General features: G+C 51.9%; 2 protein-coding genes across 2 annotated transcripts in view; both read left to right on the plus strand.

Moving 5' to 3' along the window:
• The window catches only part of endog (endonuclease G), a 4,284-nt gene extending 3,454 nt beyond the window's left edge, over nucleotides 1–830 (plus strand). Inside the window, exon 3 of the mRNA XM_042337451.1 lies at nucleotides 207–830. Within this exon, the coding sequence (XP_042193385.1) occupies nucleotides 207–489 (283 nt within the window). The 3' untranslated portion in view covers nucleotides 490–830. The remainder of the gene's footprint in view (nucleotides 1–206) is intronic.
• Nucleotides 831–1,847: 1,017 nt separating this feature from the next.
• On the plus strand, nucleotides 1,848–10,619 carry spout1 (SPOUT domain containing methyltransferase 1). The gene is made up of 12 exons (XM_042337450.1): nucleotides 1,848–1,956; nucleotides 3,658–3,700; nucleotides 4,277–4,390; nucleotides 5,039–5,198; nucleotides 5,722–5,811; nucleotides 6,054–6,103; nucleotides 6,709–6,839; nucleotides 7,233–7,305; nucleotides 7,650–7,748; nucleotides 8,686–8,788; nucleotides 9,139–9,286; nucleotides 10,066–10,619. Exons 1-12 carry the CDS (start codon nucleotides 1,906–1,908, stop codon nucleotides 10,147–10,149), a joined length of 1,146 nt encoding a protein of 381 aa, XP_042193384.1. The 5' UTR covers nucleotides 1,848–1,905; the 3' UTR covers nucleotides 10,150–10,619.
• The last annotated feature ends 441 nt before the right edge of the window (nucleotides 10,620–11,060 follow it).

The following is an 11,060-nucleotide window of genomic DNA, read 5'->3' on the forward strand; positions in this document are numbered from 1 at the left end:
TTTGCCCCGTATGGGTATCAAACCCGGGTCCTCTTGTTTGCGAGGCGAGTGCTCTAACCAGTATGCTATGGGTCTTCTTGCCGCCTGAAGACAGCAATTTATGTTTAATGGAGCGTCATTCATGTCGGATAGCATCTTGGAGCGCTTTTTATAATAATTGTTCTTAAAGTAATAACACTGGAGTTATTATTTGTTTTGTATCACAGGGCAGAATCTGATGGAAAGATGTACGTGAAGTATCAGGTGATTGGGAAGAATAACATAGCAGTCCCCACACACATGTTTAAAGTTCTCATATTAGAAAAATACAACGGAGAAATCGAACTGAGATCGTATGTGATGCCAAACCAACCTGTGGACCCGGACACTCGCCTGGATCACTTCCTGGTACCAATTGAAAGCATTGAACGTGCCTCCGGCCTCCTGTTTGTCAGTAACATCATGAAACAAACAAATAATGTGAAGGTCATAACCGCAGGCGGTAGTTGAGGAAGGGAGTGTTTCGGTGGATTTGTCAGAGCAGAAAAGTAACATTAATTGTAAGGTAAACATTTTCTGTACACAAAGAACTGTTAGTCCCTGTTCCATAACAGCGATATGAGGAGGAGCTGAAACAATCCGTCAGAGATGCATTTCGCCTCCTCACTCAATCCATCCATCCGTTACAGATGATGTGACTGAACCTGGTGACAGATCATCATCTGCCATGAAAATGATGGCGCTCACACTCACACACACTCTCATACTTACACACACTGATCCTCGGGACAGTCTAAATGCAGTTAAACACTTGTACTGAATACAATGAAGTAACTTCTAAGCACAATGATCATCATTCTTCCACGTTTCAGTTGTTGGTCAGTGCACTGTAGAAAAAAACCTCAAACTGATGTAGCTTTCTGACATGTTTCTGACTTCTTTTTGATCAGTGTTTAGCAAACTTCTGGCTTCAAATATCTATAACGAATTGTGTTTGTTGTTGAGTGACTTGTTCATTCTGTATATTAGTTTCAAATTAATAAACTGAGCAGATTATTGTATTAGAATTAACTGCTGCAATGTGTATGTCAGTTCTGTAACTCTTGAGACCGTGACCACATGTGTCAGTGATGAAAAAACTTTCACATCAACCGAAAAATAGTCCGAACCCTCAGTGACATCCACCTGAGGGTGAGGGGGTGTTATTATAAGGGTGGGGGAGGAGTATGAGATTACTGAAATCACTGGTGCCCCTGGTTACTGCTACCACGAGTAACATCATTATTATTAATAACCTAATAATAATAATCCTTGCATTTGATACAGCGTCTTATCACGTCTTTGAGACGCCTCAAAGCGCTTCGCAGAATATCAACCGTAAAGTGCATGAACTGTATATTTTGTGGGTGAAATGCGGCAGCCAATCGCGCGCACAGCAGCGTCCCATCGACAGTCCTGGATTGAAGTGACCCAATTTATTCCTCTTATCTTTGGAAGGAATTATTTCCGCCGCCAATGGACAAAGAGCGCCCGGGCGGGGCTTCCTGGTCACAGAGGTGTGGGGTGAGGAAACCCGCCCGGAGGATCGATCCCGAGAGCTCCGACCACTGAGCCACAGGAACACACAATTATTAATCATAACATGTGGCCATTGTGGGAAAGGTCGGGATAGCGTCTGATTGGCTGCTTGAGGGAAGCGCCTGATTGGCTGCCTGAGGGAAGCGCCTGATTGGCTGCCTGAGGGAAGCGTCTGATTGGCTGCCTGAGGGAAGCGTCTGATTGGCTGTCTGAGGGAAGCGTCTGATTGGCTGCCTGAGGGAAGCGCCTGATTGGCTGCCTGAGGGAAGCGTCTGATTGGTTGTCTGAGGGAAGCGCCTGATTGATTGGACGCTGGAGAAAGCCTTCCGATTGGCCGAGAAGGTGGCGATGGTGGGAAAGATGGCGGAGAAGCCACGCGGGAAGCGGCCCCGAGATGGGGTGAGAGGAGAGAGACAGACAGCGAGGGGGGGGGGGACAGAGACAGAGACAGAGAGGCGGGGGGGGGGGGCAGAGAGGGTGGGGGGGGAGAGACAGGAGGCCGGGAGGGTGGGGGGGAAGAGACAGAGAGGGTGGGGGGGAGGACAGAGAGGGTGGGTGGGGGGGAGGCAGAGAGGGGGGTGGGGGAGAGACAGAGAGGCCGGGTGGGGGGTGGGGAGAGACAGAGAGGGTGGGGGGGGGGAGAGACAGAGAGGGGGGGGTGGGGGAGAGACAGAGAGGCCGGGGGGGGTGGGGGAGAGACAGAGAGGCCGGGGGTGGGGGAGAGACAGAGAGGGTGGGGGTGGGGGAGAGACAGAGAGGCCGGGGGGGGGGGGTGGGGGAGAGACAGAGAGGGGGGGGGGGAGAGACAGAGAGGGGGGGTGGGGGAGAGACAGAGAGGCCGGCGGGGGTGGGGAGAGACAGAGAGGGTGGGGTGGGGGAGAGACAGAGAGGCGGGGGGGGGGGAGAGACAGAGAGGGGGGGTGGGGGAGAGACAGAGAGGCCGGGGGGGGGGGGGGGGTGGGGAGAGACAGAGAGGCCGGGGGGGGGGGGAGAGACAGAGAGGGGGGGGGGGGGAGAGACAGAGAGGCCGGGGGGGGGGGGGAGAGACAGAGGGGGGGGGAGAGACAGAGAGGGGGGGGGGGAGAGACAGGAGGGGGGGTGGGGGAGAGACAGAGAGCGGGGGGGGGGGGGGGAGAGACAGAGAGGCCGGGGGGGGGGGGGGAGAGACAGAGAGGCGGGGTGGGGGAGAGACAGAGAGGCGGGGGGTGGGGAGAGACAGAGAGGCCGGGGGTGGGGGGGAGGGGGGGGGTGGGGGAGAGACAGAGAGGCCGGGGGGTGGGGAGAGAGACAGAGAGGCCGGGGGGTGGGGGGGAGAGACAGAGAGGCCGGGGGGGGAGAGACAGAGAGGCCGGGGGGTGGGGGAGAGACAGAGAGGCCGGGGGGGGGGGGCGGGGGGGGTGGGGGAGAGACAGAGAGGCCGGGGGGGGGGGTGGGGAGAGACAGAGAGGCCGGGGGTGGGGGGGGAGAGACAGAGAGGCCGGGGGGGGGGGGTGGGGAGGAGACAGAGAGGCCGGGGGGGTGGGGGAGAGACAGAGAGGCCGGGGGGGTGGGGGAGAGACAGAGAGGCCGGGGGTGGGGAGAGACAGAGAGGCGGGGTGGGGAGAGACAGAGAGGCGGGGGGTGGGGGGAGAGACAGAGAGGCCGGGGGTGGGGGGGGGGAGAGACAGAGAGGCCGGGGGTGGGGGGGGGGAGAGACAGAGAGGCCGGGGGGGGGGGGGGTGGGGGAGAGACAGAGAGGCCGGGGGGGTGGGGGAGAGACAGAGAGGCCGGGGTGGGGGGGAGAGACAGAGAGGCCGGGGGTGGGGGGGGGAGAGACGGAGAGGCCGGGGGGTGGGGGCTGGGGGAGAGACAGAGAGGCTGGGGGGGGGAGGCAGAGAGCCTGGGGGGGGGGAGAGACAGAGAGGCCGGGGGGGTGGGGGTGGGGGAGAGACAGAGAGGCCGGGGGGGGGGGTGGGGGGGAGAGAGACAGAGAGGCGGGGGGGGTGGGGTGGGGGAGAGACAGAGAGGCCGGGGGGGGTGGGGGGGGGGGGAGAGACCAGGCCCCGGGTCAGGCAGCTCCACATTTCATGGCTTTTCTTCCCTCTCTGATGTATGGATAAGGATGAGAAACCCGCGAGTGGATGGAAGAAAACGCGGGCGGAGAGTGAGTTTATTTCTCTACGGCTGTTCCTGTTTGTTGCTCTCCCGCTCCGGGTTCAATCCCCGGTGACAGCGCTCTGCAGGTGAAAAACTCCCTTTGGCCTATTTGATTCCATCCTCTCAGAATGTCCACCCGACCCACCGTGTCCGAGCTGCGGACAGGAAGTCGGTGGCAATGGTCTCACAGATTTAATGCTGAGCCGTGCGGTCCGCTCGGCCGCTCGCCGGGAGTTCTTGGTACCAACCATCCACCGAGTGGGAGCTCAGACCCACTCTTGTCTCAAATGACCAACTCGCGTCCGTTCTTGGAGGGAGGGGGGGGTACGGGGTAAGCGGGGTCTCCGTGGAGCTTACCCGGAATGTCGGAATCGAACCAGCTCTCTGTCTGCCTCCAGTCCAGTTCCTGAGCCATGTGGTGACAGCACGGCCGGTCTGGCCCGTCAACAGGGCTTAGATAGCGATTTGAGCTCACTGTTCCCAACCAGGTTAGCCAAGCAGTGTCGGTGCTACCGTTAAGCTCATTGTCCGTCTGTAAACACTAGCAGATACAATGATTGCATTGTTGGTTCCGTCCCTGCAGGGAAGCAGAAGATCAAGCAGTTTAAAGAGATGAATTTGCTGAAGAAGCTTGAAAAACAGAAATTAAAAGAAATGAAGGTACAAAAAGATCTCGAAGAAGCAAAGGAAGAGAAAGGTAACCCGCATGTTGTGAAGGTTTAATGTAGAATCGCTAAACCTGTAACACGTCCTGGAGTCCTGTAGCTCAGTGGTAAGAGTTCTCGTCTCACAAGCGAGAAACCTGGGTTTGGTGTCCGGCGAAACGCTGGGCAGATTTCCTTACTCCACACGCCTCTGTTTGCCTACAGTAAGTAGGAGAAACGGTTGTTAGTCGATTGGCGGATCACTTTTCCGGTGGTGATAAATTGGTCATTTAATCCACGACTGTTTGTGGGACGCTGCTGTGCGCAATTGGCTGCTGGGTTTCGCCGACAAAATACACAGTCAATTCACTTTGCAGTATATTCCGTGAAGCGCTTTGAGACGTCTCGGATGTGGATACTGTGTAGCTTACTTGCAGAAGTTGCTTTCAGTGAGCTGATCACGGCTTATTTTGCGGGCGAAACGTGGCAGCCAATTGCGCACAGAAGTGTCACACGAACAGTTGTGGATTGAGTGACCAAAAGTGATCCGTCAATCCTACTCACTGCTAGATAAACAGGCGTGTGGAGTAAGGAATCTTGCCTAAAGTTTGGCTCTGCCCGGGAATCAAACCCAGATCCTTTCGTTTGCTAGGCGATCACGCTCGTTTCCTTACACTGAGCATGTCATTACTCCCCTCCAGGGCGCCTGTACACAGTGAGTGTGGCGTTGCCGGGATCGGTGCTGGACAACGCCCAATCTCCAGAGCTACGGACGTACCTGGCTGGACAAATCGCACGGGCCTGCACCGTGTTCTGTGTTGATGAGATTGTGGTCTTTGATGAACAAGGTGAAGATGTGAAGTAAGTGTGTGGGGTGTTGGTGGGAGGAGAAGGCACATGTCGCGTGCACATGTCTTGTCCCAAACTCTGTACTGTATCCCAACACATTATTTCCTAATATATTGTATCCCGTTGAGTACCAGTTGTGTGACTGATAGATCCAGGTTTCTCCAGGGAATGCGGAGATGGGTAGAGTGGGGAAACCCCACGGGGATTGATGGGAACGCTGATGTTTGAAAGAACCAGAGGAAACGGGCTGTGATTGAAGGAGGGGGTAAATTCAGAACAAATCTGCAGAAACCCTACTTCAGTGAGCGAGTTGGAGAACAGGCTCCCTAGGGAGATGCCGGAAACAGAAAATGTCATTTGTTTCAAGAACAAATTCGATAGATTTCTGCTGGAAAATAATATCTCGGGATACAGTATATAGTTTGGGACATGACAGGTCAAACGACTGCCAGGATGGTGAAAGGCGAACTGGATGGACCTTGGTCTTCTTTCGCTTAGCAAGTTCTTATGCTCTTATGTTTGTGTCTGTGCCCAGGAGTGTGGAAGGTGAATTCCGAGGAGTCGGGAAGAAAGGCCACGGCAGTGTACAGCTGGCCCGCATCCTGCAGTACCTGGAATGTCCCCAGTGAGTCCTTCCTCTTGCACCTGCTCCTTTGGGACTGGTTTTATTTGTTTAGCTTTACTAACTAATTCTCTCTCTCTCGATTCGTTGTGTCTTACCAACCTGCCCGCTCCCTCTGCTCGGTGGGCACTGGCTTTCTGCACGGCTCTCCCGCCCTGCGTGGGTGTTTTGATGACAAACCTCGTTTTCTAAACGTAGATGCTTTTGTTTCTGATGTGACTTTTTTAAAATTATTGTGCCAACAGGTACCTCCGAAAATCCTTCTTCCCAAAGCACCACGACCTTCAGTTTGCAGGTGAGCTGCCCCGAGACACTCGCGATCTGTTCCTGTTGCCAGCTGATACCCCATATCAATAATCCTTGCATTTTGATACAGCGCCTTATCATGTAGCTGAGACGTCTCAAAGCGCTTCACAGAATGTACTGTAGAGTGAATTGACTGTAAAGTGTATTGATTGATGGTGTATTTTGTGGGCGAAACATGACAGACAATTGCACACAGCAGTGTCCCACAAGCAGTCGTGGATTAAGGTTTTGCCCTGTCGGGGAATCGAGACGAGCGCGCTAACCACTGGGCTTCGGGGACTCAACAATTGCCGTTCAGCGTTGGTTTGTATTCCAGTCGGCATTCGGTTTTGGCCACTGGGTGGCAGTCAGTGACAGGTCTGCGTTTCTCGTGAGATGTAATCAAATTCAGAAATAATGCCTTTGATTTCTGTTCCTTGTAGATAGAAAATTGAAACTGTTAATCACCTATCCATCCCCACGGGCTTCCTTTGTAATTACGTCTTCTTGTACCTCTGTCTGTGAAACTGTCTGCTGGTTATCCGTGTGTTTGGCTGAGTTCCCGGGTGTGCGTTGCTGCACTGCCTAATTGTATGCTGTGTTGGCTTGCTCCAGGCCTCCTGAACCCCCTGGACAGCCCCCACCACATGCGGTTGGACGAGGCGGCTGAGTACCGTGAGGGGGTGGTGGTAGACCGACCCAGTAAGCCTGGGAAAGGCTCTCTCGTCAATTGCGGGATGAAAAAGGTGAGTGTAACATAAGAATCTTGGTGCATGGCAATGTGGTTGCATGCACCCAGCGTCTTGGGTCGTCCTCCAGATGTGAAAGGTGCTATAGAAATGCAGTTTGGTGTTGCAGCTCGCGCCACGTGGCTAAAACAGAATATAATAATAATAATTCTTGCGTTTGATATACAACCACAAATATAGCGCCATATCAGGTCTTTGAGGCTGTCTCGAAGCACTTCACAGAACATACAGTAAAGTGGAGCGACCGTGTATCTGTAGGGAAATTATGGCAGTTAATTGCATTCCCTGTGGTGGATCCGAGAAACATTCGTTCGCTGAAACTCTCCCGTGTTTGGACATGGCACAACCATCGCAGGCATTTCTGATCCTTTGTTCTTCTGCTAAAACCAGGAAGTGAGGATTGACCGACAGCTTCAGGCAGGACTTCGGGTCACAGTGCAATTAGACGGGGACCAAAACCCAGGTATAATAATAATCCTTGCATTTGATAGCACCTTATCACGTCATCTCGCTTCACGAGATGTACTGTAAAGTAAAATGGCTGTATATGTGGGCAAAAAAGCGGCAGCCAATTGTCCCACAAACATGTCGTGGATTGAGTGACAAAATTATTCTTATTTCTTTTATTCCCCGTAAAGTGGATTGACTGCGAAACACGCACGTAATGTTGTATGAGCAGGAGACAACTGCGTGTGGAATGGACAGTAACAACATTGGGACACCGACATTAACATTAACAACATTGCCATTGGCATTTCCAGGCGTTAACTTTTCAGTGATAATCCCCCGTTTCCGCGTGTGTTTCAGACAGTAAAGTGAAGAAGGGGACGGTGGTGGCCCCTCACTTGCCTCGCACCAGGTCCGGCCTGTACTGGGGCTACACCGTGCGTCTGGCTTCCTGCCTCAGTGAGTCTTTCATCCCTCTTGGGTTAGGTTGATAGATTTTTGTTCAATCGTGGTATCAAGGGATAATAATAATATTCCTTGCATTTGATACAGTGCTTTATCACATCGTTGAAACGTCTCAAAGCGCTTCACAGAATATATTGTAAAGTGTATATTTTGTGAGCGAAACACGGCAGCCAATTGCGCACCGCGGTGTCCCACAAACAGTCGCGGATTGAGTGACCCAATTTTTTTAAGGGATTATTATCCCTGGAAAGCTAAAATGTTAATGCCTTCTTACAGAATTATTTAACTCATGTGGCAAAGGCGGGTACAGATCTAGTCGAATGGCAGAACAGGCTCGAGGGGCTGAATGGCCTCCTTCCATTTCTACGTTCCTAACTCTGGCCCCAAACATCGTAAAACAAGGGAAAAAGGGGGAATGAAGAAATCCTTTTTTTATGTATTCAGTTCCAGAAATACTCAGCGTCTGAAATTCTGTTTCTAATCACTGCTGCCCCAGCCTAGCCCCACTGTCCTGTTGTCTACATATACATAGCGTAGGTACAAAACCTTTAGCAGAAAAATACCCTCTTGTCTCCTGACCTCTGGGTCTGTTATTTCAGAATGAGGGACAACTGGGGGGGCGGGAGGAATTGGTCCCAAACTTTCTGTCTGTTTGTGGAATGAGGAAATGTAAGACGCAGATAGATAGATATTTGTTAGGTCAGGGTATTAAAGGATATGGGGTAAGGGCTGGTAACTGGACTTATAAATGGCAGAATAGACTGAAGGGTATGAATAGCTCACTCCTGTTCCTATGTAAAAGTGACAGTAGCCCCGGCGCTAAATACGTCCACTAAGTTTGCGCACTCGGTGACGGGTCATTGGATTCTGTCACACGGGCTGAATCAAACTAACTATCTTCTAATTCCCTGACATGAGCTGGTGTTTGCAGGTGCTGTGTTCACAGAGTGCCCATTCAAGGAGGGATACGATCTCACCATCGGGACCTCAGAGCGAGGATCCAGCATTGACCAAGCCTCGCTGCCTTCATTCAGGTGCCTGCTTCAGCTTTAGCCTGTAACCAATTCCTGTATATGTTGTGGGCGAAACCCGGCAGCCAATTGCGCTCAGCAGTGTCCCACAAACAGTCATGGATTGAGTGACCAAATTATTATTATTTTTTCTTTGGGGATTATTGGAGTAAGGAAACTTGCCTTAATTGACTTAACAACCGGGTTCTTAATTACTGCTCAATATACGTGTGGAACAAGGAAGAATTGCTTAAGGTTTGGACCTGCCTGAAATCGGAATGGAACATCCAGTAACATGCTCCCCCTTCTCTCTCTCTCTCCCGCCTCCCCCCACCCCCCCTCTCTCTCCCCCTCTTCCCCCCCCCCTTCCACAGGCACATGTTGATGGTGTTCGGAGGCTTGCAGGGCCTGGAGACCAGTGTGGACTTCGACCCAAATCTCCAGGTGGCTGATCCTCAGCTCCTCTTTCACCATTACCTGGACACGTGCCCGGGGCAGGGCAGCCGCACCATCCGCACCGAGGTACCAAAGCTTCTCAGGCTCCATCCGTCACCGAGAAAGGCACATTGAGACATACAGCTATTCAGAAAATATTTGACCCACTTAGGCCCCTTTGGGTTGCTGCCTTTGTGCCTTGAGGCAATCTGGCTGAGAATGATAATTGTTCCCTGGGGGGGAAGTTCTGTGCAAATATCCATCAAGTCAGTGATTCAAACTCTGGTGTCTGAGTAGGAATGATTCAGCTGTTTGGTAGTTGCTGTCGCTGAGTAGATTACAGAACTGAACAAAACTTCAGACAACTGGTGGACATCAGGTGCGAAATGTGTCATGTGCATTGTCAGAAAATAAGAACAAAAGAATTAGGAGCAGGAGTAGGCCATTCGGCCCTTGTAGTAACTGGAAAGACGGAAAGACAGGTGGTTAAAATGAGTGGCTTCCTGTTTGTCCCCTCTTTTCATCCATCCCCTCAGCTCTTGTGTCTCTGTACGGGGATATGACAAAGTATTATGACAGAGCTTTTAAGATCTCTTGCAAGCTAGTGACGCATAATAATAATAATAAGCCTTGCATTTGATTTAGCCCTTTATATTTTTGGAGGGATTATTACCCCCAGAAAGCGATCTGCCAATCACCTAACAACTGGGTTCCTACTTACTGGTAGATAAACAGGCATGTGGAATAAGGAAACTTGCCGAAGGTTTTTGCCCTGCCCGGGAATCGAACCCGGGTCCTCTCGCTTGCGAGAGTGCTCTAACCACTATGCTACGGGGATGTTCACACTGTTCTCACATTTCCCATAGGAAGCCATTCTCATCTCCCTCTCCGCGCTGAGGCCGAAGATCGTCAGTGCCAACGGAGCCACCTCTACAAGCCAAGACACGTAATATCCCGTGTCTGCTGGAGGCTGCAATGTTTACCCCACAAACTGAGTAATGCAGGAAGGAGCCTGACCTGTGGATTGAGGAGCTGCAGTGGGCTGTGGTCAGGGTTTACGATGGAGGCAGAGACCAAATGAACGAAGAATGCCCTGCAGCCGGGCACCTCCTGCCATTGCCATTGATGCCAGGATCCTCTTCAAGTAAATTATTTTGACCTTTCTGGAAGCGTTCTCCATAAGCACATTGTTCATTTGAGCAATGGATTGGGACTGAGTTACATCCACTTCATCAACCTGCTGTTCACTGGAGTCTGGGGAGAGTTCGTGTCAGCGCTCTATCTGGGTAATTGGTAGCTCTCATGTGTAACCTGGAGTTACCTGGGACTATGCTGCTAGTTTTACAGGGTTTTAGATGATTTTGCTAGAAATACTGCAGCAACTGGATTGTATTTTTGTATTAAACACACTTGGATGATATTTTCTCAAATCGTATTCAATGATTTGGTGCCACATTGAAGCACAGCCTGCAGCATTGTATTGGAGCGTCAGCCGAGACTTTGTGAACTCAAAGTCCCGACAAGAGGCTTGAAACCACAGCCCTGTCAGTGCCTCAGAGGTGAAAGAGCTTCCAGGCGGCTGCTAGTGTTGGCATTGCTGAGCCACATGTTTTTGGGCGCCAAGTATAGGTAACAGTTCTGTGAAGTTGGCTGGTTAGGAAGCCAGTAGTCAGTCCAGGGCTGCCAAAGCTCAGCTGCATGAAATTTGCATAACTGTAGTGCTCAGAGGAGTAAAAGACTGACTGGGATCACAGCCAAAGTTCTGTGCCCCAGAGAGAAGGAAGAGTCTAATATGGCGAGCGGTTCATCAAGTTAGAGACGAGAAGTAGCAACGTGCCAGTGTTGTTGAAGTGTACAAGGT

This window comes from Callorhinchus milii, unplaced genomic scaffold (assembly GCF_018977255.1).
Source record: "Callorhinchus milii isolate IMCB2004 unplaced genomic scaffold, IMCB_Cmil_1.0 Scaffold8, whole genome shotgun sequence".
Classification (NCBI taxonomy): Eukaryota; Metazoa; Chordata; class Chondrichthyes; order Chimaeriformes; family Callorhinchidae; genus Callorhinchus; species Callorhinchus milii.